Source organism: Saccopteryx bilineata, chromosome 2, assembly GCF_036850765.1.
Source record: "Saccopteryx bilineata isolate mSacBil1 chromosome 2, mSacBil1_pri_phased_curated, whole genome shotgun sequence".
Taxonomy (NCBI): domain Eukaryota; kingdom Metazoa; phylum Chordata; class Mammalia; order Chiroptera; family Emballonuridae; genus Saccopteryx; species Saccopteryx bilineata.
The window spans coordinates 36,206,148-36,233,175 of record NC_089491.1 but is presented as its reverse complement, the minus strand read 5'-3'; the positions used below and the strand labels follow the sequence as shown (position 1 = coordinate 36,233,175).

The window sequence follows — 27,028 nt, the reverse complement described above, 5'->3', positions numbered from 1 at the left end:
CAAATTTTTTATTTAAAAATCTCAAATTTTGACCAGCATAGCACCACTGACATGGGTGCCCTGATAGAACTCTATGATTTGATCACCAGAAAGGATTATGCCAGGCTATGATTAAGGCTAACCAATCAAAATCCAGGTACGCAACACCAGTTATAATTCCGGTAGAAACTATGGATCATAGGACCCTGGGACTGGTTTTCCAGAGAGCCTCTGAGTTATCCTTTACTACAGCTTGTAAGAGGGCACTGGCCCGCAAGCTTGCTTCTCACACAAAAACTGATGACTAAGAGGTAGATGAGCAATCCCGATTCCCTTAGCAGAGGGAAGGAGGGCTCCGGCTGCTGCACCGAGACAGGCCCCAGAGCCCAGTCCTGAGATGAGGTGCGGGGCAGCCTGGCGCCACCTCCTCAAGATGGGAGGGAAGCAGGGCGGCCACTGCTCCTCCTGGTGTCACTGGTTCTTCCCAGGTACAAGCAAGGCCTCTTGTCCAAGCTGACCCACGTGCCTCCCAAGGTTAATCTCACAAGACACTGGTCCCCACATCATGTAGAGGGGTGGAAAAAGCCTCCCATCAAGTCAGAACACAACTGCTAACCATTAGCACTGAATTTCAGAGGTGACCCATGCCCTCCAGTGGTCTCTTTCCCACATCCGCTGGAAAGGAGAGGAGTCGGTGTTTTCCTTTCCTCCCTGGGAATCCGTTCACAGGAGATGCTAAGCCCAACTATGAACATTATGAATTTACCCCAAGACAGGTGTGTAACCGCCCAACTAGATTGAGAGGAGAACACACTGAGTTTTGTTTTAGGCTACACATACTTAGCTTTCTACACACAAGAACTGATTTCAATTATGCACAATGGTTGGTGTTGAAAAAAATGAATAAAAATGAACTCATGTTCATGCATGAATTAAACTGACTCCATGAGCACTACAGAGACATGAACTTGTGCTGTTTCCCCAGAAGCGCATAAGCCAGGGCTCAGCCTGACATGGGTGCCACCAATAGCCCTTACAGCACAGGGTCAGATGACCACAAGGTGGGCTGGAGAAGTGAAGCAGTGGGACCTAACGAGGCCCTGGACAGTGACCCAAATGTCTCTCCCAACAGTCTCAGATGCTACACGGTGAGGTTCTGGGCTACCCACTAATAAAGTCTGTAACATATCAATGAACACTGCTGTTTGGATTTCAAACATTCGGTATTGGGCTAGAACAACAAAAGTTCACCTTCTGGCCCTCGCTGGTGGTACAGTGGATAAAGCAATGTTCCAGAGTGCTGGGGTCACCAGCTCCATTCCAGGGTTGCTGGTTCAAGCCCTGGTCAGAAGCAATCAATGGCTGCACAATTAAGTGGAATGAGTTGATGCTTCTCTCTCTCTATCCCTTTCCCTCTCCCCCTCCCACCTTCTTCTCTCCAAAAGAAAAAAAGTTCACATTCTGTACTTTAAAAACTATAGTATGTAACAGCAATAAAACCTACAGCTTTTGGTTAGTTTTGTAACTGAAAACACCAGTCTAGGCCTGGAAATGAAGCCATATAGGGTGTGAGAGTGTGAAGAAGCGAAGCAGAGAACAGGTTCATCATTGGGTGAGATGTATCAGGCGGGACTGGCCCCGGGTCTGGATGGAGCAAAGGTAAATGCTCTATGAAAGATCCCACAGAACAGGACTCCACGTCATCAGAACAAAGACAAACACTAGCTCTTTTCTGACTCCCAAACATGGAACTGTAACAAGTTGGTCAAAATACGGCTAAAACAGCACAGAAACAGTACCTTGTCACTCCCTACAAGTACATACTCCATTTACAACTTTGTTTTTAAAACCAGGAAAAATTGTTAAAACATCTATCCAACAGTGATGTTTTCAAAAGTATATATATATCTAACAACAGCCCAGAGAATAGTCACTCTGGACCCAGTGTCAGCACCATCAAAGTGCAGTGTCTGTGACTGCAAATCAGACGAACATAAAAAATACAGTACTATGAGGCCTAGGACTAGCTCATGATAGACTTTAAAGCATTTGTGACAACAGGCATGTTGTCCTCAAGGGCCTTTTAGACGGGCACAAAGTCGCCACTGGTTAGACATAAGTGAGTTTTGCATCACTGTACAGGTATATAATATTCCCATCAGAGGGTACAGGAAATTTAAATGCTTCAGAGTTTTACAAAAATTGCTAAAAAAAGCTTTTTTGCACTTCAGTTTTTAATTTTTACATGTGCCACTTTAAACAACATTAATTATAAACTACTTTCTGACTGTATTACTCAACCCTAAGGAAGGACTTGGTTTGGGGCTGCATCTCTCTCTGAAAGTGCATTTCACGCAGAAATGCAGCGGCACTGGTGCTACACATGCTAGTTCTCCACGGAGTCATCAAGACTTGCAAGGGCCATCGGGCAGCCTGAAGACTCAAACCCAAGGGCATCAGCCCTCAACCACAAGAGATTTTAGTTCCGGTCCTACAACTGGCACTGGCATTATCTCGAGGTCGGGGTCAGAGCAAAGTGCTGGGAAGACCGCTGCTCTGCCAGCGCAGGCACGTCGTCTTAGAGTGTTTATACAGGTGGCTGGACTGGCTGAACCTCTTGCCACACTTCAGGCAGGCATAGGGTTTCTCACCTGTGTGAACACGGATGTGCTTCTTGCAATCTGTCAAGGTCAGAAAGGTCTTGCAGCAGATTTTGCAGGCATACTTGCGGGTTCCTTCTACAACCAAGACGTTGTGCTCTGATAAGGCCTTCTTGCACTTTGACAGGACATCGGCAGATGCCCTGGTCAACTGTGGAGGGCCAGGCTGGGAAGGATGCCCATTTTCAAATGAGGATGTGGGCCCACTCATCATTAGCTGGGAACTGGCAGAGTTATCTGGGATCTCTGAGCTCCTGACAGAAGTTACAATGGGCATTTTGGGAGCTATACGGCGGTAGTATGGAAAGTTACTGGCCTTTCCTCTTGAGGAGCCCATCATTACTCTGGAGAAGGAGGAGTGGAGGCCCAAACCAGCCCTGGAAAAATCCATCCCAAACTGTTCTCCTTGATAGCCTGAAGTCGGCACACATGGCAGGCCCATCGCTTCCTGCATAGGCCTCACAAAGTGGGAGTCTGCAGGCTCACTGAAAGGGTTTTCCACGTGAGAGCCAGGGGCCGAGGAGGGCCCACCTGCAGGCCCAGCCTCTGGACTCAACAAATATGGGGCCTCACACTCCAGCCTGCAGTCACTAGTGGTGTTTGGGATATTATCATCATTATTCTGATTTGCACTAAAGTTATTTCCTCTGCTCTTGTTAAGAAAATTTGAAATGCTAAATGTGGACTTATGATCTAAGTTATTAGTGACTTCCAAAATATGGATGTCACCTACCCTGTCAGTGCTAGACTGGGGGTCTGAAAAGCTCCGGTCACTGCTTTCAGGACTGAGGTCTATCTTCTCAGCACTGACCACAACTCCCTCCACCTCCACAGACTCGCTGCCTTCTGCTTGTGAGGTCACATCGCTCACTTCATCCTGAGGCTCCGGGGAGCTCAAGGGCTCAGATTTCACCACCACTCTCATGTGCTCCTTCTCATCAAGGCCAACCTCAGGATTTTCACACTGAAAACCACTTTTATCCGTGGCAGCTTCCTGCTCAAAGCCGGTCTCAACCTGAGTTGCGCGAGAGGCCATGGACAACTGTGCCATGTTGCCGGCACTGTTGTCGGACTGGCTGGGCACCTGGGCATCTTCTTGAGCACCGAAAGACTGGTCAAACATGATGGCACTGTCTTCCTGGTTGTCGGTCATTCCGTCCACTTTAGGGTTATCCACGATTTTCAGAGAATCTGGTGAGAAGAACTCCTCTCGAGAATGAACCCCTGAAGGCCCATTCTCTGGAGTAACATTGGAAATGGCAGACTCATCCATGGCAGGTTGGAGGCGCTGCCTGGCCCGCTCCTCTGCAGACTGCTTGCGCTTATGGAGGCGTCTCATCGGGAAGGCCGTCCGCTGGTCCAGGTTACTGCGCATCGATGAGCTCATGGGCGGTGGCTGCTCCTCACCACTCTGGTTGGAATTGAGGGCTGAGCTCACGATACTCAGTCCCAGCTGCTGCAGCATGAAGAAGCGTTGCATGCGGGCACTCTGTTCCTGAACACGGTCACTGGGGGGAGACATGGGCAGCGTCCTTGTCGTTAAGTAATGTTTACATGCCTTAACAACAGAGTTCAAATGCAGGTGGGAGGCTGCCAATAAGACATCCATAACATTGCTCTCCCCCAGCATGAGGGTGGAGGTATACATCATGTCAATCAGTGCGGCAAAGGCCTCCGCTGTCACTACCTCGCTGTCCAGCTGGATCATGTTCATGGTCTGATCTCCCTCTGCCACCGAGAACAGGGCTCGGAAGTGCGTGCTGCAGGCCGCCAGAACGGAGCGGTGGGCTTTAAAATGTCTATTCCCCACTACAATAACACAGTCACACAGCTGGCCATGAAGTCTTTGGTAGTTCAGTTGCTGGAAGATCTGCTCAAAATGTCCAGGAAAATCCATGATCCTATGGGAAAACAAAAAGAGTGTTAAGACTTAGAAAAACTTAAAACAAGCCAGAACACAGAGAATGTGATGAAAAGAAAGGAGTGGATGGCCAAGCTTGGATCTTTAAAAGCTTGTAATGTTTTTGATAATGGGCACACACACTAAAACCTTGTCAAACAAGGAGCAAATGCTGATTCAGCTACCACCCTGGACGCTTGCACACTCATGGGATCAGCTACTGGTTGTTAACAGGCCCCCCTTCACTCTTCATATGACTCACTTTAAGCACTTAGGGCTCATGTTAGAAAAGACCGATGTGTGAATGATATCTACCGCACAGAAGTTAAATCGAGTTCTACATTCCCCAGGGACAATGAATAAATCTCAGAATCTTTCAGTAACCTTAAATAACTGAAAAGGGTAAATCAATATTGGGGAAATTTTCTAGTTATAGATGGTAGATTACCCCCACTACACACACACTCATTCCTGAAACCCCATTAAAATTAAACTAAAGTCTTTTGGTTTTCTTGTTGCCTTAAAGGTATAAACCCACAAGAAAAAAAAAAGGGAAATAAGTATCAATAGCATTTTAGAAGCTGGTGAACAGGTAAAGGAGTGATTGCTAACTGACTTAGCACACCCAGAAAGATAAATCCTAAACTGGCAGTGGTTTCACCCTGACATATATAAGTTCCCCCACCCAACCATAGGGTTCAGGAACTGGTTGCCATGGCACCAGGGGTAGTGGGATGGAGGTGATACTAAGACAGGAGGACTTCATAAGAAGCTATTCAATAAAAAATAATCTGACCTGTGGTGGCGCAGTGGATAAAGCGTCGACCTGGAATGCTGAGGTCGCCGGTTTGAAACCCTGGGCTTGCCTGGTAAGGCACATATGGGAGTTGATGCTTCCAGCTCCTCCCCCTGTCTCTCTCTCCTCTCTCTCTCTCCCTCTCTCTCTCCTCTCTAAAAATAAATTAAAAAAAAAGAAAGAAAAAAAAAAAAAGAAATACATTAAATAAATAAATAAATAAATAATCCAATGAGCCTAACCAGGTGGTGGTGCAGTGGATTGAGTGTTAGACTGGAATGTGGAGGACCCAGGTTCGAAACCCCAAGGTCGCCACCTTGAGCGTGGGTTCACCAGCTTGAGGGTGGGATCATAGACATGACCCCATGGTCAGTGGCTTAAGCCCAAAGGTCGCTAGCTTGAGCCCAACATTGCTGGCTTGAGCAAGGGGTCATTTGCTCTGCTGTAGCCCCTGGGTCAAGGCACATATGAGAAAGCAATCAATGAACAACTAAGGAGCTGCAACAAAGAATTGATACTTCTCATCTCTCTCCCTTCTTGTCTATTTGTCCCTATCTGTCCTTTTCTCCGACTTTCTCTGTCTTTGTCAAAAATAAAAGAAATAATCTGTGCCTGTGGCACAGAAAAGGTAAATGTATAGAAACAGATCAGTGGTTATCTGGGCTGGGGATGAGATCGCGGAAGGACTGCAAACGGGAAAAGAGAATTTTGGGGGGGATGATAGAAATGTTCTAAAACTGGATTGTGTTAATAACTGCACAACTCATAATTTTCTAAAAATATGAGAACTGTACACTTAAAGCAAGGTATGTACAGTATACCTCAATTAAAAAATAACATGGAAAGAAAAACAAGACATGAACAAGATCCAGATGAGGGGGTCATAAAAGACTAACTTTCCAAATAAATGACATTTCAACCCAGCACACCAATTTAAAAGGATAATGATAATCTGTTCAATGGCTTTCTTCTTCAACAAGCAGCAGAAATACGCTTATTTGAGAAAAAATAGCCTCCATATTTTTTTGAAATGTCAGGTGTCTTGAGTATAAGAAGAAACCACCACCCTTTTTCACAAAAGGTCATTCACTAGAATGCCACCTCTTAATGTTCAGTCCCACTTTCAATTGAAAAGACCTAATAGGAAGGATATTGTGGTCCCGGAAGCAGCAGTTGGAGGAAATGTTCAGTGCCTAGAGATCTTTGAGAAGAGACTTCTCAGGTAGCTAAGCATGACCCCAACAAAGGCAGAGGTTGAAACAATACTGGAAGATAGATAAGCAATTCATACAAACATTTTACTTCCTATCTGCCTAAAGATCATCAGCCCTATACTAGATGCCCTACTGTAGCCCTGGAGATCAACTCAAGTTCTTCTCAAAACACTCAACTCAGGCTCTTCTCAAAAGAGGGATGTCTGGAATGTCCTGCTATGCCTTGTTGTCAGGCCATATTCAGGGCAGTACAAAGGCTAAGGCTTCCTTTTCTCTTCAAGGACTCTGGAAGTTGTGAAACTAACATGGTGACATTAGAGATGGTCAAAACCTAGAGAAACCGGGCTTGAACCACCGACCTCAGCGTTCCCGGGCAACGCTCTATCCACTGTACCAGTGGTCAGGACTGAAAATAGTTTTGACCTCACAGATTCCTTGAAAAATGTCAGGGTCTTTGGACTGTACTTTAAGAACTGCTAATCAAATGAAAATTCTAACTATACTGGAAAGATGGAGGTGGAATGTGTGCACTGAAATACATAGATAAAAACTAGTAGAGTTATAAGGAAAAATGAGTTCATAAAAAACAAAATTCTTATCTTTAACCAAGGGGAAGTCAATAGATAATATCTAACTAAAAAATTAAGTAGCTCCAAGCATATCATTTAGTATATGTATAGAAATATCAAAAGAATTAGCTAAGAGTTGAAAGTGGTAGGCTTAGGGAAGAGAAAATGGAAAGCAGAGAAGCTAAGTTCTGGTGTTTGTCTTAAAAAGTCTTGTGGTGACCTGACCTGTGGTGGTGCAGTGGATAAAGAAAGCGTCGACCTGGAATGCTGAGGTCGCTGGTTCGAAACTCTTGTTTCCCCTGGTCAAGGCACATATGGGAGTTGGTGCTTCCTGCTCCTTCCCCTTCTCTCTCCCCTCTCTAAAATGAAATAAAAAAAAAGAAAAAAGTCTCTTATGGAACTATTTGGTTTTTAAGTGATCTGTACTTAGCAAACTACATATACTTTTGGTAAAATTTGTTTTTAAAATCTAAAAAGAAGAGAGCCAGAACAGACTATAACCCCTGCCCCCCCCCCAAACAATTAGAAAAAGTGGCTAAAGAATTATTCCCCATCCATGAAAAGGCGTCAGTTCCAAATAGTTTTATAGAAAATATATATTAAATGCTAAAAGATAAGTCCTAAGTTATTTAAACAATTTTAGGAGAAGAAGCTTCCAATGAAATATTGAAATAAATCATTATATCACATGCCAGGCAATACAATTACATACAGTATATAGTGGTAAGGATGAGTTATGCAGAGAAGGGCAATCTATTGCTATGAGTGCACGAACAGATTTTAAGAGAAGCTATTTAATATCTATTAACAAATGCATAATTCAATTAAGGTAAAAGTGTAGCCGTCAGTCAAACTAAATGAGAAATGCAGCTGATGCACTAGCATTTTTAAATATATGTATTGGCCATCCCAGAGTGCCAGTCAATATTCCAAGAATGAATTAGAAATAGCAGGGCATTACTATGATGCACAAAAGTGATTCTAAAGAACATGAATATGGTCTGACCAGGCGATGGTGGTGGTGCAGTGGATAGAGCAGGGGTCCCCAAACTGCGGCCCCCTGAGGCCATTTATCCAGCCCCCGCCGCACTTCCGGAAAGGGCACCTCTTTCATTGGTGGTCAGTGAGAGGAGCATAGTTCCCATTGAAATACTGGTCAGTTTGTTTATTTAAATTTACTTGTTCTTTATTTTAAACATTGTATTTGTTCCCGTTTTGTTTTTTTACTTTAAAATAAGATATGTGCAGTATGCATAGGGATTTGTTCATAGTTTTTTTTATAGTCCGGCCCTCCAACAGTCTGAGGGACAGTGAACTGGCCCCCTGTGTAAAAAGTTTGGGAACCCCTGGGATAGAGCATCAGACTGGAACACAGAGGATTCAGGTTCAAAACCCCCAGGTCACTGGCTTGAGTGTGGGCTCATCAGGCTTGAGCATGGGCTCATAAGGCTCGAGCATGGGCTCACCAGCTTGAGTGCGGGGTTGCTGGCTTGAGCGTGAGATCATAGACATGACCCCATGGTCACTGGCTTGAGCCCAAAGGTCACTGGCTTGAGCCCAATGTCACTGGCTTGAGCAAGGGGTCACTCACTCTGCTGCAGCCCTCTGATCAAGGCAGTCAATGAACAACAAAGGTGCCACAATGAAGATTTGATGCTTCTCATTTCTCTCCCTTCCTGTCTGTCCCTGTTTGTCCCTCTCTGTCTCTGTCTCTGCCATACACACAAAAAAAGACCATGAATATGAAGGCAGCTTAGATTCATATCATTTTAGGTAAGGTTTCCTGGAAGCAGACCATGAGAGGATTTAACTGCAAGTGATTTATCAAGGAGGTGCTTCTCAAAAGGAGAAACTGAGAAACTGAGAGTGGGGAGCATGAGAGGAAAACAGCAGCAGCCAAGCAAGGATGCAGTTTGGGGCAAAATCCTAGCCTTAGCCTGGTCCAGCCAGGGAGCTCTGAAGTATAAAGGAGTTTAAGCCACCTCAAGGCAAAGACCTGGTTTCCTGTAGCCCTGCATTAGTCAGCCAATAACTAAGAGCCTCACCAGGAGGTATGGACACTGCCAGGCACTTCCAGCTCTCTGGGAGCATGCACAAAGTAATGCCAGTCACTCAAAGACCTAGACCCAAGAGAGTCGCAGATGCAAGCCATCTGCATAATGGGTACACAGAACTGATAAAAGGGATCAAGGGGATCTGATTAGAGCCCAGACAGTAAGTATCTGCTACTCACATTTGGTGATACTAAAGAATAAAATGATGTGTAACCATATAGTCAGACAGATACTACTGTCTGTATATATACTTAATATGTTTTATCCCCAATTTCCCACTGCTGTCCCAAAATTACAGCCCTGGCCAGACAGCTTGGTTGGTTAAAGCATCATCCTGAAGCCAAGAGGTTGCCGGTTCAATCCTGGTCAGGGGACATACAGAAACAGATCGATGTTTCTATCCATCTGTCTGTCTCTCCTTTCCTCTCACTAAAATCAATAAATAAAAATTTAAAAGAAAAGATCATGGTTATTCAAAACTCTCAAGCAATCTAGTAAACTCAGAGGTCCAGTCTAAAAGGTATGAGAGAGCTCATGCTGAGAAAATAAATGTTTTACCCAAAGCTGCCTGTCTGAAGCCTTCAAACCAAGGAAAAAAGCTTGAGGTCTCTTTAAAAGATTTCAGAATGTGGCCCTGGCCGGATGGCTCAGCGGAAGAGCGTCGGCCTGGCGTGCGGGGGACCCAGGTTCGATTCCCGGCCAGGGCACATAGGAGACGCGCCCATTTGCTTCTCCACCCCCCTCCCCTCCTTCCTCTCTGTCTCTCTCTTACCCTCCCGCAGCCAAGGCTCCATTGGAGCAAAGATGGCCCGGGCGCTGGGGATGGCTCCTTGGCCTCTGCCCCAGGCACTAGAGTGGCTCTGGTCATGGCAGAACGACGCCCTGGAGGGGCAGAGCATCGCCCCCTGGTGGGCAGAGCATCGCCCCTGGTGGGCGTGCCGGGTGGATCCCGGTCGGGCGCATGCGGGAGTCTGTCTGACTGTCTCTCCCCGTTTCCAGCTTCAGAAAAATACAAAAAAATACAAAAAAAAATACAAAAAAAAAAAGATTTCAGAATGTGACTCAATGAGTCTATCTAGCTGGAGGAAATATGGCAAGTAATCTATCAATTTGTAACTGTGTCTGACCCAAAGCAACTTATACACTACAATATTTGTTATCTGCAGGAACACATATTTAGTGATTTCCCACCTAAATATAATTAAGAAAATACACTAATACCTCTGCTCATTACATTAACATGGATAATCAAGGGTTGACTGTTTTCTCAATAGATTTACTTCCCTAATAATGCTTTACTACTAATAAAAAAAAGAAAGTTCATTTGTGTTCCAGGAGAACAAGCCAGTTAATAGCACATTTTAAACTATTTGATTTATAGATTGACCTACCCACAGGCTTTTCAGTAATATACTTACTTAGTTCATAAAGAAAAATACACCTGTACTCAAACATTATCTACCACTACAGCAAGTGATTTGCTGCCTGCCAGGCAAAATCAGCAAAGTTGCCAGCTATAGGAAGCACCTTAACATTTTAAAGAACTCTTAACATTCAATATCCCTAATCTAAATAAAACCCTAGCAGAAAAATAACAGAACTTTCCCTCCACTTGTAAAGATGATACAGATAAAAATAAATGTAAGACAACAAAACCAGGCAAAGTCCCACCCAGTCAAGCAGGCTTGGACTTTTGACAGGGTTCCAACTCCTGGAGTCTTGGAACATTCATCCATTGTTCTGATTTGATTAAGTGGAAGTAGGGAAAGGCTAGGAGTAGGGAGGCACACAGGTGCCCAGGGTTAACCCCAGATATCAGGTCTGTCAGCCTAATTTTAAAATCTCTCTGGTTCTGCTCTGTCAGGGCTGACTCAAGAACTGGTCAAATTAAGTCTATTAAAAAGGAAATCCATCAATGACTAAAGGTGAGCACCACTGGGGAAGTCAAGCCAATACCAGAAGCCCTTCCTGTCTCACCCTACCCTCCAACTCACCCCACTCTGCCCCCTTATTTTCTCGTTCAACAGTCCTGTGCATTAGCTGACCTAGAGCTTCATAACTCAGTTTAAATAAGAAAAGGTACTAGTGCCCTATTATATTCTTAATCCAAACTCAAAATGATTTATCTGTTTTGTTTCATTTTAACTAAAATAGTTTGTTGAGGCCAGGGATTATATTTTCTCTCTCCCTCAAAGTGCCTGATATACAGCTCAGTAAATTTGTTGGATGAACTTCGACTGTATGTTAATGAAATATTATACCATATTGCTCAATAGTCATTTTTCTGAGAGCCCCAACTATCTCTAAAATCAGCCAAAAACCAGAAAGAAAAAGTCCCAGAATATTCAAAATAAAGATCAAAACCAATGTATGGCCTGATCAGGCAGTGGCGCAGTGGATAGTGTATCAGACTGGGATGTGGAGAACCCAGGTTCAAAACCTTGAGGTCGCCAGCTTGAGCGCAGGTTCATCTGGCTTAGCCATGGGCTCACCATCTTGAGCATGGGGTCGCTGGCTTGAGCCCAAAGTCGCTGGCTTGAGCCCAAAGTCGCTGGCTTGAGCAAGGGGTCACTAGCTCTGCTGTAGGCACATATGAGAAAGCAATCAATGAACAACTAAGGTGCCGCAACAAAGAATTGATGCTTCTCATCTCTCTCCCTTCCTGTCTGTCTCTATTTGTTCCTCTCTCTGCCTCTGTCAAAAAAAAATGTATGAAAGATTTCCTCATAGGAAAGTCCCTCAAGCCTTCACACACTCTTTTGTTTTAAACAAACAAAATTCAGGTATTTCTCCTTTCTGAACTGATTGAAGATGAGAAACAGCAATTCTAGAATAAGGGGAAGAGATGGCTGCAGCCTGACAGCTGCAAAATGACAGCTAAGTGAGAAGAGGCCCAGCAACTTGGAGCCCTAGAAGGTGCTGTATATTTAGTACACAAATTCATTCATCCAATGTTTTACTTTATTATATTTTTTATGTTCATTTTATTAATTTTACAGAGAGAGGGAGAGAGGTGGAGAGAGGTAGAGAGAGGCAGGAACATTGATCTGCTCCTTCCAGATGATGTTCCAACCAACCGAGCTATCTGGCCAGGGCATCACTCACCCAATGTTTTAAGTGCTTACTTTGTTCAAGGTTAAGTGCTGTGCAACAGAGATTTATATGGCAAAGTCCTGTCACAGATGCTTAGTAGCAACAAGACATACACAAATAACCATATTACAAAGTAGGAAGCATTAAGTGCCACAGAAGTGATAAAGTGTACATGGTGGCTCAAAGAAGGCAAAGGTTATTTCCAGCTTCGTGGTGGCACTGTCAAAAGCAAAGTATCAGTTTCGATTAGGATGAAATGAGATATAAAGTATATTATAGAGAAGTAAAGTGAGAAGAGGTCTGAGGTGGGGGAAATTATGTATCCATTCTGGCTGGAAAATAGGTAAGGGGGAGCTAGATATTAGATAGTGAATGCTCATAACTGATGTTAATGATTATAGCAAGTCATCAGAAAAGTTAGCCATGAGGCTTGAACTAAAGCCTATCAGTGCCTGACTAGTCAGTGGGCACAGTGGATAGAGCATCGGACTGGAACGCAGAGGACCCAGGTTCGAGACCCCAAGGTTGCCAGCCTGAGCACAGGCTATGTGGTTTGAGCAAGGCTCACCAGCTTGAACCCAAAGTTGCTGGCTTGAGCAAGGGGTCACTCAGTCTGCTGTATCCCTCTCGATCAAGGCACATATGAGAGAGCAACCAATGAAAACTAAGGTGCCACAACAAAGAATTGATGCTTCTCTCTCTCTTTCTGTCTGTCCCTATCTGTCCTTTTCTTTGACTCTCTGTCTCTGCCACACTAAATAAATAAATAAAGACTGTCATCATTTTTGAGATAACTTGTATAAAAAATATTTTAAAGTTTAAACACAGTATCAGGGTTCTTGACTGCAGCAAGAGAAACTGATACTGGCTAACTTAAACAAAAAATAATTTGCTACAAGGTCATCAGTTGTTCACAGAATTGATGGGAAGGCTGGACACCGTAGCTTGAACTGGCTAGTGAAAACAATTCTGACACAGCCACGACTACAAGAATGCTGACTCTAAAGGGGACTCTAATTTCCCCTTGCCTTCATTATTGTTATTTAGTCTTTATTCTTGAATACCTGCATGTCTTTTTTAGTATTATGCGAGATGAAATGGGAATTTCACTTGAGGTAATGGTACTGCATATTGAAATAAGACGTCTCAAAAAAAAGTACTTGTGTAATTTTTGAATCACAAGCAGCATTCATTGCTTTTTACATGGAACACTACTTTTACTTGGAAGAATGAATGACAAACTATGGTTATTCAGACTTGTATTTGTCAGACATTTTCTTGGAAATGAATAAAATGAACTTGTCATTGCAGGAAAACAACTTACAGTATTTCTTGCCTATGATAAAAATCTGAGCTTTTGGGTAAAAATTAGAATTCTAGAATATCTGTATCTGCCGCTGTGTGCTTGACAGCTTCCCAATGCTCAAACCCATCTAATGAGATTATTAGTGATATTAATGAAATATGATTTAAAAAAATATTGTATAACAAATGTGTCAACATTTGAAGATCTGTATAATTCAGTGAATCAACATTTTCCAAATGACTAGTGTTATAACCATGATGTTGTTACAAAATAAGGTATACGTAAAAAAAAATCCATTCAAAGAACACAATTTAAATTAATGAATTTTAACAGAATATGAAAAGTTCACTGATCTAGTTTCAGATTCTACATTGCAACTAACCTGTCTCCTATTAAAACCAGACATTAAAGAGATTTGCAAAAAATGTAAAACTATGCTAGTCTGTGCATGCCCAGTGCACACTGGTTGGTTCAAATACCATTACCTAATAAAAGGAACCAGGGCTCCTTGGAGAAATGACTAATTCTAGGACTGAGGAAGGAAATATATAAGATAAGCCTGTAGAATCTTCTAGTGACCGAAAGTAAGGAAGTGCTTAAAACAAACAAACATGATGAGAATATGTGGTCTCTGGCCAGTTGACTCAGTGGTAGAGTGTCAGCCCAGCGTGTGGATATCCCAGGTTCGATTCCTGGTCAGGGCACACAGGAGAAGTACCCATCTGCTTCTCCATCCCTCCCCCTCTCGCTTCTTTCTCTCTCTCTCTTCCCCTCCTGCAGCCATGGTTCCACTGGAACAAGCTGGCCCCAGGTGCTGAGGATGGCTCCATGGTCTCTGCCTCAGATGCTAAAATAGCTTAGTTGCCCAGCGGATCCCAGTTGGGGTGCATACAGAAGTCTGTCTCTGCCTCCCCTCCTCTCACTGAATTAAAAAAAAGAGAGATTAGGTGAAAGAGACAAAAGATCTAACAGTAGAAAGCAATCTCAACGGCCAAAGCTGGAGTAGTTTGAGCAAAAAGATAAATAGCATTAGATTATAACCTAAAGTGTAAAGTAAGTATCCATAGGTCTATACTGATATAAATGATTAAATAAATAGGAGAGAAGATAATAAATGGAATAATCCTGTGCAAAAAAATTACAAGTAATTATATTAGCTACTATGCTCTCAAGGACATGGAGCATACTCCCCACTCCCCACTCTTTTTTTTTTTTTTTTTTTCATTTTTCTGAAGCTGGAAACAGGGAGAGACAGTCAGACAGACTCCCGCATGCGCCCGACCGGGATCCACCCGGCACGCCCACCAGGGGCGAAGCTCTGCCCACCAGGGGGCGATGCTCTGCCCATCCTGGGCGTCGCCATGTTGCGACCAGAGCCACTCTAGCGCCTGGGGCAGAGGCCACAGAGCCATCCCCAGCGCCCGGGCCATCTTTGCTCCAATGGAGCCTTGGCTGCGGGAGGGGACGAGAGAGACAGAGAGGAAAGCGCGGCGGAGGGGTGGAGAAGCAAATGGGCGCTTCTCCTGTGTGCCCTGGCCGGGAATCGAACCCGGGTCCTCCGCACGCTAGGCCGACGCTCTACCGCTGAGCCAACCGGCCAGGGCCCACTCCCCACTCTTTAAGTGTGGGCTGTGCACAGTGACTTCCTTCCAGAGTACAGTACAGAAAAGGAGGGGAAGAGTAACTTTACAGTGGAGAATTCTGACAAACACTATCTCAGCCAGGTGATCAAGGGCAACATCAATGGTGATTAGTCATGTTTATAGTAGGCATATGTTGATGTGATGAGAATGGCACTTCTCTCTGTGGTCTTCCCCACAAACACCCATAACCCCAATCTAATCATGAGGAAAACATCAGACAAGTCCCAGTTGGACAGTCTATAAAATAACTGACCAATGTTCAAAACTATCAAAGTTACCAAAACAAAAAAAAGTATGAGAAACTGTCACAGCCAAGGGGAGTTAAGCAGACAAGATGATTAAATGTAGGTGGTATCCTGGACGAGATCTTGGAATAGAAAAAGTACAAAAGGTAAAAACTAAGGAAACCTGAATAAAGAATGGACTTTAATTAATAATGTATCAATAATGATTCATTAATCATAATAAACTTACCACAGTAACGGTAAGACATTAATAACAGGAAAACTGGATGTGGGTATATGGGAACTCTCAATACCATCTTCATAATCTTTCCATTACTCAAAAACTGTTCTAAAAAGACTTTATTGAAAAATACTGCTGCCTGACCTGTGGTGGCGCAGTGGATAAAGCGTCGATCTGAAATGTTGAAGTTGGCGGTTCAAAACCCTGGGACTGCCTAGTCAAGGCACATATGGAAGTTGACGCTTCCTGTTCTTCCCCTTGTTCTCTCTAGCTCTCTCTCTCCCACTTCTCTCTCTAAAAATAAATGAATAAATCTAATGAATATAATTAATTTTTTAAAAACTGCCATTCTTTTCACTAATATTTTTGAAAAGTTATTTTTCATAAAAATGTGTTACTTATGTTAACATATAATGGCTTACTATTTTTAATGTGATTAAATTGTTTTCAATTTTAATGTCTGGTATGTTAAATACTGATAGCTATAACTCACAAGAAAGCTCTTCAGACTCATTAATAATTTTTAAATGGCCTGACCTGTGGTGGCGCAGTGGATAAAGTGTCGACCTGGAAACGCTGAGGTCGCTGGTTTGAAACCCTGGGCTTGCCTGGTCAAGGCACATATGGGAGTTGATGCTTCCAGCTCCTTCCCCCCTTCTCTCTCTCTGTCTCTCCTCTGTCTCCCCCTCTCCTCTCTAAAATGAATAAATAAAAAAAATTTTTTTTAAATAATTGTTAAATGTGTTAAGAATTCCTGAAATTAAAAGTTTGGAAACCACTAACACAAACAAGTTTCATAAATGGAAAATGCATGTATGTGAAATCTCCTTCTTCAAATATATAGGATCAATGAGCCTTTAGTGTAGACCTTTCATTGCCTTTTAACTGACAAATCAAGAAATATATATATATATATATATATATATATATAGTGTGTGTGTGTGTGTGAGAGAGAGAGAGAGAGAGACAGAGAGAGAGAGTCAGAAGAGAGAGGGACAAATAGGGACAGACAGGAAGGGAGAGAGACAAGAAACATCATTCTTCGTGTGGTTCCTTAGTTGTTCATTGATAGCTTTTTCTTATGTGCTTTGACCGGGGGTGGGGTGGGGGGACACTACAGCAGACAGAGTGACCCCTTGCTAGAGCCAGCGACCTTGGGCTAAAGCTGGTGAGCCTTGCTCAAACCCGATGAGCCTGCACTCAAGCTGGCGACCTCGGGGTCTCGAACCTGGGTTCTCCACATCCCAGTCTGACACTCTATCCACTGCACCACCGCCTGGTCAGGCCAAGAAATATATACATTTCTTTTTCTTTTCTTTTTTTTTTTTTTACAGAGACAGAGAGAGAGTCAGAGAGAGGGATCGACAGGAACAGACAGACAGGAATGGAGAGATGAGAAGCATCAATCATTAGTTTTTCGTTGAGCATTGCAACACCTTAATTGTTCAATGATTTTCTCATACATGCCTTGACCGCGGGCCTTCAGCAGACCGAGTAACCATAACCCCTTGCTCGAGCCAGCGACCTTGGGCTCAAGCTGGTGAGCTTTTGCTCAAACTAGATGAGCCCTCGCTCAAGCTGGCGACCTCGGGGTCTCGAACCTGGGTCTTCCACATCCCAGTCCGACACTCTATCCACTGCACCACCGCCCAGTCAGGCAGAAATATATTTCTTAATGAATAAAACTACTTTATAAAAAAAAGTCTTGCCAGAGCTTTGAAGACACTATTGATGGTGTCTTTCCAGTAGAAAAACTAAAAAATAGATATAATTCATTTTTATACCTAGTTTATTTTCAAAGTAGTATATTCCTTCAATTCTGAATCAGTTATCAAATCAATGGTATACAGCAAGCAACTAATAGTTTACCTGCTGAATTGCTTTTGACATTCTACTCAAAATAAAGAGTAAAATTTATGTTACTAAATGTGTTAAGATTTTTGTACCATCTGTGGGTCCCTCTCAGAACTGAACACCAAAATAGTGGTTTTCTTCTCTTTATCCATCCTCAAATTCTCTCTGCCTTAGAGACCAAAACAGGACTAAACAATTGATGGTCTTGCATTTTTAGAGGAAGACTGTTGACTGGATTTTATTTTTTATTTTTTATTTATTTATGTTTTTTTTACAGAGACGGAGAGTGAGTCAGAGAGAGGGATAGACAGGGACAGACAGACAGGAATGGAGAGAGATGAGAAGCATCAATCATTAGTTTTTCGTTGCGCGTTGCGACACCTTAGTTGTTCATTGATTGCTTTCTCATATGTGCCTTGACTGCGGTCTTCAGCAGACTGAGTAACCCCTTGCTCGAGCCAGCGACCTTGGGTCCAAGCTGGTGAGCTTTTGCTCAAACCAGATGAGCCCGTGCTCAAGCTGGCAACCTCGGGGTCTCGAACCTGGGTCCTCCGCATCCCAGTCCGATGCTCTATCCACTGCGCCACCGCCTGGTCAGGCTGTTGACTGGATTTTAAATTGTAAGCAACCAATTAAGATGTAAAATCAATTACACCCATTAACAACATCATGTTCAGAAGAAAAGGGGGAGCAATTCACCCTAATCATTTTAAACTTAATAAACTGGAAATAAAGCATTTGTAAATTTGTTATCAAGTACACAATGTAAAAAAACTACCAAGTTTAATTTCTAAAAGCAGACTCACCACTCAAACATCCTTTAAAGTTAGTAAAGAAACAAAACACTTTAATTTCCATTTATATATGAAAAAAAAGGATCACTTTCAATAAGATTCCTTAAATAACAAACTTTTTTCAGAGTAGAAAAATTTGAGAAATTAATTGATTATAATTACAGTGAGTTAATTATGTACAAAAGTCTTTTAAGCATACCAAATGTCATTAAATCTTAGATGCCAGTGATTATAAGATGAAATGTTTAGGAAAGGAAAAAAAACCCTGTCAATTAGGCTACAGTAGAATGCTTATTATTGGCGTCATCAAGATTAAAATGGATCCTGACCAGGTGGTGGCACAGTGGATAGAGCGTCGGAACTGAGATGCGGAAGACCTAGGTTCAAGACCCTAAGGTGGCCAGCTTGAGTGCGGGCTCATCTGGTTTGAGCAAAGCTCACCAGCTTGGACCCAAGGTCACTGGCTTGAGTGAGGGGTTACTCGGTCTGCTGAAGGCCCATGGTCAAGGCACATATGAGAAAGCAATCAATGAACTAAGGTGTCACAACAAAAAACTGATGATTGATGCTTCTCATCTCTTTCCGTTCCTGCCTGTCTGTCCCTATTTGTCCCTCTCTCTGTCTCTGTAAAAAAAAAAAAAAAAAAAAAAAAAAAAAGATTAAAATGGAGCCCTGGCCAGATAGCTTGGTTGGTTATAGCTTCCTTCTGGTATGCAAAGGTTGCCAATTTGATCCCCAGTAAGGGTACATACAGAAACAGATTGATGTTTCTTTCTCTCTCTCCCCCTAAAATAATTTTTTTTAAACGATTAAGATGGGGGCCCTGGCTGGTTGGCTTAGCAGTAGAGCATCAGCCCAGCGTGTGGAAGTCCCGGGTTCAATTCCCTATCAGGGCACACAGGAGAAGTGCCTATCTGCTTCTCCACCCTTCCCCCTCTCCTTTCTTTCTATCTCTCTCTTCCCCTCCCGTAGCCAAGGCTCCATTGGAGCAAAGTTGGCCCGGGCGCTGAGGATGGCTCCATGGCCTCTGCCCCAGGCACTAGACTGGTTCCAACTGCAATGGAGCAACACCCCAGAGGGGCTGAGCATCGCCCCCTGGTGGGCATGCCAGGTGGATCCCAGTCGGGCACATGAGGGAATCTGCCTGCCTGCCTCCCCCGGGCTTCTCACTTCAGAAAAATACAAAAATAAATAAATAAATAAATTTATATTTATATATATATTAAAATGGGCACAAAATTGTTTTTGAATCAAGGAAATACCAGAATCTTAAACATATTCAAATATGTTAAAAGATCAGAAGGAGGCACTGGCTGGTTGCCTCAGTGGTAAAGCTTCAGCCAATGTGTAGAAGTCCCAGGTTCGATTCCTGGTCAGGGCAACCATCTGCTTCTCCACCCCTCCTCTTTCTTCCTCTTTCTCTCCCCCTCCCAAGGCTTGAATGGCACCACATCCTCTGGCGCTGAGGATGGCTCCATGGCCTGGCCTCAGGCACTAAAATAGCTCAGTTGCCCAGCAATAGAGCAATGGCCCATGATGCATAGAGCATCACCAGGGTAGGGGCTTGCCAGGTGGATTCCAGTTACGACGTATGCAGATGTCTGTCTCTCTGCCTCCCTACTCTCACTTTATATATATATATATATATATATATATATATATATATATATATATATATATGCCTGACCTGTGGTGGCACAGTAGATAAAGCGTTGACCTGGAAACGCTGAGGTCGCCGGTTCGAAGCCCTGGGCTTGCCTGGTCAAGGCACATATGGGAGTTGATGCTTCCTGTTCCTCCCCCCTTCTCTCTCTCTCTCTGCCTCTCTCTCTCTCCTCTCTAAAATGAATAAATATATATATATCAGAAAGAAAATTATCTATAGACAAAATGTAATCTAGAATACTAAGAAAGTTATCTATGCCTAGTATATTACAATACAATGCTCCAACACAATTCCTAAAATGTTTGAACTGTCAAAAAGATAATCAGCCTGACCAGGCAGTGGCGCAGTGGATAGAGCATCAGACTGGGACCCAAAAGACCCAGGCTCAAAACCCTGAGGTCACCAGCTTGAGCGCAACCAAGTTTGCTGGCTTGAGCAAGGGTTCACTTGGTCTGCTATAGCCCCCCAGTCAAGGCATATATGAGAAAGCAATCAATGAACAACTAATATGCTACAACGAAGGATTGATGCTTCTCGTCTCTTTCCCTTCCTGTCTGTCCTTATCTGTCCCTCTCTGTCTCTGTCACAAAAAAATTTAAATAAAATTAAATTAAAAAAAAAAACAAAAAAATAAACCTGCCTGACCAGGTGGTGGCGCAGAGGATAGAGCGTCGGACTGGGATGCTGAGGACCCAGGTTCGAGACCCCGAGGTTGCCAGCTTGAGCACGGGCTCATCTGGTTTGAGCAAAAGCTCACCAGTTTGGACCCAAGGTCGCTGGCTCCAGCAAGGGGTTACTCGGTCTGCTGAAGGCCCGTGGTCAAGGCACATATGAGAAAGCAATCAATGAACAACTAAGGTGTTGCAATGCGCAATGAAAAACTAATGATTGATGCTTCTCATCTCTCTCCGTTCCTGTCTGTCTGTCCCTGTCTATCCCTCTCTCTGACTCACTCTCTGTCTCTGTAAAAAAAACAAACAAACAAAAACAAACAAAAAACAAAAAAACCCACCTCTTTAATACAAAAAAGATAAATCAAAGCTTTTAGCAAATATATGCATAATTAACAAAATTAAAGTCACCCTCCCCCTAATTGGTCTTGAGATTAAAAACCACTATTTAGTGATGAAAATAATGAAAACTATAAAGAGCAACGGTGCACTCAGAAACAGTTGGTCTTTTAGTATCAGCAATGTTCACTGCATACTCAGACAGAAGGTGCAGTGTAGTGTTATATCCATCCCACCTGCTACACCAACAAAAATTAGCTCTAATGGACAACAACCATATTTGAGAAATGTTAAGTACAGTAAATGAGAGAGAAATCATATTCTTAAAACTGACACAGGAAGGGAATTATTTGTTAAAATAAATTTACACGCCTGACCAGGCGGTGGCGCAGTGGATAGAGCGTCGAACTGGGATGCGGAGGACCCAGGTTCGAGACCCTGAGGTTGCCAGCTTGAGCGCAGGCTCATCTGGCTTGAGCAAAAAGCTCACCAGCTTGGACCCAAGGTTGCTGGCTCGAGCAAGGGGTTACTCGGCCTGCTGAAGCCCGTGGTCAAGGCACATATGAGAAAGCAATCAATGAACAACTAAAGTGTCACAACGAAAAACTGATGATTGATGCTTCTCATCTCAATCCGTTCCTGTCTGTCTGTCTGTCCCTATCCCTCTCTCTGACTCTCTGTCCCTGTAAAAAAAAAAAAAAAAATTTACACTGTTTAAAAAGTTGAAAGCTAACATTGAAGCAATACATTGGGTTTTCTTTCCCCTCCCCCAAAATAAATTAAGGCAGATTCAAGAGTCTGTGTCAGCAATACAAGCGTTGTCATATCTGATGGCACATACAAGTCTCACCCACCCAGAAGAAATCAATACAATTCATGCTAAGTACTTTAAATACTAAAACATTTACAGGCACTTTGTATCCAAGTGATTTTTAAAAATTACTTCAACTTCTCATGAAACTCTTGTAACAAAGTCCCTTTGGAAAGTGCTGACCCCTAAATTTAGAACATTCTATTATAACAGTGGTCCCCAACCCCCGGGCTGCGGACCGGTACTGGTCCATGGGCCATTTGGTACCGGTCTGCAGAGAAAGGATAAATAACTTACATTATTTCCATTTTATTTATATTTAAGTCTGAACGATGTTTTATTTTTAAAAAATGACCAATTCCCTGTTAATCCGTCTAAGACTCACTCTTGATGTTTGTCTTGGTCACGTGATACATTTATCTGTCCCACCCTAAAGGCCGGTCCGTGAAAATATTTTCTGACATTAAACCGGTCCGTGGCCCAAAAAAGGTTGGAGACCACTGTATTATAAGATGCTTTTCTTCCAAATCTTACCACTTTCAGAATTTTCCTAGACACTTCAATTAACCAGAAGACAACCTGCCAGTATCTCTAGCTAACTACACTATGTTTGGGCACAATGTTTAGCAGAAAAAAAAAGGCAGATCAGAAAATAACTTGATTTCAGGACTAAAAATTCTTCTGCATTTATTCAGCAAAATCCAATGATCCACAACAAGTCTCCAAACCAATCAGTCTTAACTGACAGGTCATCAAGCTGACTGAGGCCAGGCCAGTCTTCCCAAGTTTACTGGGATTTCCAGAGGGGGTTAAAGCAATAATGGGAGGCCTTCACTTCTTTTAGGGACTTTCCTCTAATAAAATTCTCTTTCTTCTCTTCCCACCTTCTCCCCCCTCCCCCTCTTCTCTTTTATCTTAAGACCAAACACCTTCACTGAAAACTCTAAGACTTTAACATATGAAAAGCAAGTTCTCCAGAAAAGAGGCACCCAGTTCACCTTTTAAAAATTATCTAAGGCACAACAGCCCATACAAAAATAAATCATCGATGAGGGAGGCACAGCATTCTCCTCAACCTCTAAGATCATAGTGTATGCAGTATCTTCTATTCACAGCAACTGAAAAGTACAGGTTGGGACAAAGGTAGGTTTACACTTGTTCTTATGGAAAATACAACAATAAAAAATAACACACAAAAAACTCTTTTGCGATCCTGGCTGACTGGCTCAGTGGTAGAGCGTTGGGCTGGCGTGTGGAAGTCCCGGGTTCGATTCCCGGCCAGGGCACACAGGAAAGGCACCCATCTGTTTCTCCACCCTTCTCCCTCTCCTTTCTCTCTCTCTCTCTCTTCCCCTCCCGCAGCCAAGGCTCCACTGGAGCAAAGTTGGCCCCGGTGCTGAGGATGGCTCTATGGCCTCTGCCTCAGGCGCTAGAATGGTTCCAGTTGCAACAGAGCATTGCCCCCTGGTGGGCGTGCGGGGTGGATCCCGGTCGGGTGCATGCGGGAATCTGTCTCTGCTTCCGCGCTTCTCACTTCAGAAAAATACAGAAAAACCCACAGAAACAAACCAACAACAACAACAACAACAAAACTTTTGCATATTCACAACTGTATACCTATTTCGGAAAAATTTTTTGTTCAATTCTTGAATGTGAAGGGTTTCTCACTTATCTATTCATTCCAATTAACAAGCACCCAAGCATACTACTTAGTAATCAAGACTGCCTTTACCTAAAAAATTTCCTTCAAATTAGAATTTGTATTCTTTTCAGAAATTATTTTCTATAGTACCCTCCACCATGACAGAATACAGACTAATGTAATAACAAATGGCTTTTGGGGGGAGGAAAAAAACCTAATTTTCAACTCTCTCTTCAGGTATTTATAGACAAAATCTGCAAGGAGAGAAAGTGGAACGGCTGTTCTTACACGAAACCTGGATGTAACCGGCACTCAGTAACTGCCTATAAACACTTCAATCCTCAGCTGGACCGTTCCAAAACACTGGCTCCACTCTCCCAGGGTCAGCCGACAGTTCCAGATTCCAGACGGACTTGGCCCTGCTGTGGTGAAATTAAATCCTTGTCGCTCAAGGAGACTCATGATGAGGGAAAAGGAACCACGCAACCCCAACCCGCGGCGGGATCGTAGGCTGTCGATCCGGAGACCTATTCCATCCCACCCCAGTAACCAACCTCTTCCGCCCGCAGATCAGAGGGGACAAGAGCCCCCGCCCAACCCTGCAAACAGACAGCCCGGCGTCGGGACACGGGGGACGCCTGCGCAGAAGAACCCGCCTCCCATCCTCCTTTTCCCTCTGCTGGGAAGGGTAACAATACCCCCTCAGAAAGGCAGGCAGAGTAGGCGGGGGGGCACCCGTGCGCGTCTGAGTGCTCCCCAGGCACCTTGTCGCGACCCAGTTTATGCTGCCAGCCCAGCGCCCCTGGTGCTCAACCGTCTCCACGTGAGCGCGCCGGCGCGCGCCACCACCACTCGCCTTGACAGGGTCGCCTCACCTGAGCGGGGCTCCGCCCCCCTTCTCTCTGGAGAAGGCAATGACCCTTCTCTGATCCCACTCGACAGTGTCGGAGAAGGCGGGAACGTCCAAGCCGGCGCCTCAGTTATGGGATTTCCTCCCCCTTGGGCCCACCCTCCCCACCCACTCCGCCTATCGTCCCCCAGCTCCTTCAGTCCGTTTCGCCTCCACTCTGAGAGCACCACAGCTACGGCCGACAGTAAACGGAAGTGACGCAATGCTATAGCGCCTACTTTAACCCCTCCCCTCGGGCTGAACTGTAACCAATCACCAAGGGATAGAGCGGGGGCGGGGCAGGAGAGCAGCCAGCCGGCGCCCGGAATCCGGAAGAATTTACTAGTCCCGAACACTGACCAATCCACGGTCCCAGGGGTCTCGCTGTGTTTACTACCGACCGAATCCGTGAGCGCTGTGACCAATCACCACTTGCCTTACAACACGTAAAACCGATACCAAACGCCTTTAAGACAGGATTCATCCCCAAGCGGATCTAGGTTTGGGCTGCAGTAAAGCTTTTGGGTATCACAGCCAATCTAGACCCGTTGTAGTTGAGGCACGCGGATTTTCTGCCTAATTCCACCTATCACAATCACAACTAGTGGGAAGCGGGTCCTCGGTGTTCTGCGTTCCCCTTTTCGGAGAACCTGAAGGATTTCCTACTCTCCCAAAACCGGTTCTTCCGTGACCCCTAGCTCCTTGTTAGAAGAGAGTGCCCACACTCGCACCGGGTTAAAAGTTGAAATCTCACGTCGTAGACCTTGAAAAAAAACAAAATTCCAAGAATCTGTTTAGGTTGAATTAGCCGAAATCCAGGTTAAAAACGTTGAACCAACGCTGACGGCTGATGGAGCCGATAGCGCCCCAAATCCAATCCCGGCATGGCTTCTCGCAGCTCTGGCGCCTGAGGAGAATGGGGGGCGAGTCCCAGCTTCCGACTTGCACATTGCTCCACATTTTGTACCGCAGGTCACAGAAGCCTTTAGTCTCCAAAGCGAACCCCCGCCCCCCAAACAAAATTGGACAGTGGAACGGTGGCGGACTTCTGTGGTACCTGGCCGGAAATAGCAGTTCTGGGGCGGCCCCAGGTGCACTCTCGGATGCGGAGCCGGATTGGCCGCTGTGCCCTCCAGGAACCCGGGCACTAGGGCCGGGAGAAGCCCTACTCCCCTTTCTTTGGTGAAAAAGCGAGAGGAAAACTCCTAACAGGCGCGAGAGCAGGGCGGGGGTGGTTGGGTTTGTCCGGGACAGAGAGAATCATCAACTTGTAGTTCCACTTAGTTCCGTTTAGTTGCGCACTCATTGGTTGCTCCTCCTATGTGTCCTGACCGGGATCAAATTCGACTTCAAAGGGCAGGGAAGACCTGCTATCCACTTAAGCTACTGGGGAGGGCCAAGATCAAGTGATTTTTTTACTATGGCGCCAAGATCATTCAATGGAAGAGGCAAAGTCTTTTCAACACATGCGGCTGGGGAAAGTGGATAACCACACGCAAAATAATAAAGTTGGACCCTTATTTAACATCATTTTAGGAAAATTAACTTTAAAAAAACCCTAAAAACCTAAATGTAAGACCTAAAATTATAAAACTCTTAGAAGACAACATAGATAAAAGGTTCTTGACATTGGATTTGGGAATGGCTTGGCTTTGACACCAAGGTACAGACAACGAAAAAAAAATTAGGCCTGACCTGTGATGGCATAGATAGTGGATAACACACCACCTGGAATAATGAGGTCACTGGTTGGAAACCTGGGTTTACCCAGTCAGTGCACTTACAAGAAGCAAGTACTACAAGCTGATGCTTCCCACTCCTCCCTTTGTCCCCTTTCTCTCTCTTTCTCCTCTCTCTAGAAAAATCAATAATTTTTTTAAAAGGTTAGATTTAAGAAAAAGAAAAAATAGACAAATTGGACTTCATGAAAACTTAAAAATGTTATATACCAACAGAATAAAAAGGCAACCCACAAAATGGGAGAAAATATTTGCAGATCATGTTTCTGATAAAGAATTAACATCCAGAAGATTTAAAGAACTAAAACTCAACCAAAAGGCAAAAGAAAATGTAACTCAAAAATGGACAAAGAGGCCCTGGCCGGTTGGCTCAGTGGTAGAGCATTGGCCTGGCATGCAGGAGTCCCAGGCTCAATTCCTGGCCAGGGCACACAGGAAAAGCGCCCATCCGCTTCTCCACCCCTTCCCCTCTCCTTCCTCTCTGTCTCTCTCTTCCCCTCCCTCAGCCAAGGCTCCATTAGAGCAAAGTTGGCCCGGGCGCTGAGGATGGCTCTGTGGTCTCTGCCTCAGGCACTAAAATGGCTCTGATTGCAGCAGAGTGACAGCCCAGATGGGCAGAGCATCGCCCCCTGGTGGGCATGCTGGGTGGATCCCAGTCGGGCGCGTGCGGGAGTCTGTCTGACTGCCTCCCGGTTTCCAACTAAAGAAAAATACACACACAAAAAAAATGGACAAAGAACTTGAGTAGGCATTTCTCACAGTTGCTCTTAACAAAAAGGCCAAGAAGCAATTAAATAAGCATTTCTCTAACAAAATATACAAATGGTCAATAAGCACATGAAAAGATGCTCACCATCTCTGATCATTAACAGAATGCAAATCAAAACTCCAATGAGATATCTTCTTATACCCATCAGAAAGACTACTATCAAAAACATAAAAAA

General features: G+C 44.1%; 1 protein-coding gene across 11 annotated transcripts; it reads right to left on the bottom strand.

Annotated features, from left to right (window-relative positions):
* Positions 1-38: 38 nt before the first annotated feature.
* ZBTB5 (zinc finger and BTB domain containing 5) lies at positions 39-25,532 on the bottom strand. Of its 11 annotated transcripts, none has more exons than XM_066256723.1 (4): positions 24,332-24,500; positions 23,745-23,878; positions 7,344-7,477; positions 39-4,540 (listed from the first exon to the last, which is right to left on the bottom strand). In XM_066256723.1, exons 3-4 carry the CDS (start codon positions 7,430-7,432, stop codon positions 2,506-2,508), a joined length of 2,124 nt encoding a protein of 707 aa, XP_066112820.1. In that variant the 5' UTR covers positions 7,433-7,477; positions 23,745-23,878; positions 24,332-24,500; the 3' UTR covers positions 39-2,505. The 11 variants fall into 11 exon arrangements, with proteins under 11 accessions (XP_066112820.1, XP_066112821.1, XP_066112823.1 ...); XM_066256724.1 differs by having other exon boundaries at positions 23,745-23,875; XM_066256726.1 differs by lacking the exon at positions 24,332-24,500 and adding an exon at positions 24,155-24,179 and having other exon boundaries at positions 23,745-23,875.
* Between the last annotated feature and the right edge of the window lie 1,496 nt (positions 25,533-27,028).

Coding starts and splice junctions, on each gene's coding strand:
- ZBTB5 (XM_066256727.1), bottom strand. CDS start 7,432: ATGTGCCTTGACCAGGGGAAACAAGAGTTTCGAACCAGCGACCTCAGC. Junction 4,541..7,343: donor TATCCACTGCACCACCACAG/GTCAGGTCACCA, acceptor GTTTTCCCATAG/GATCATGGATTTTCCTGGAC.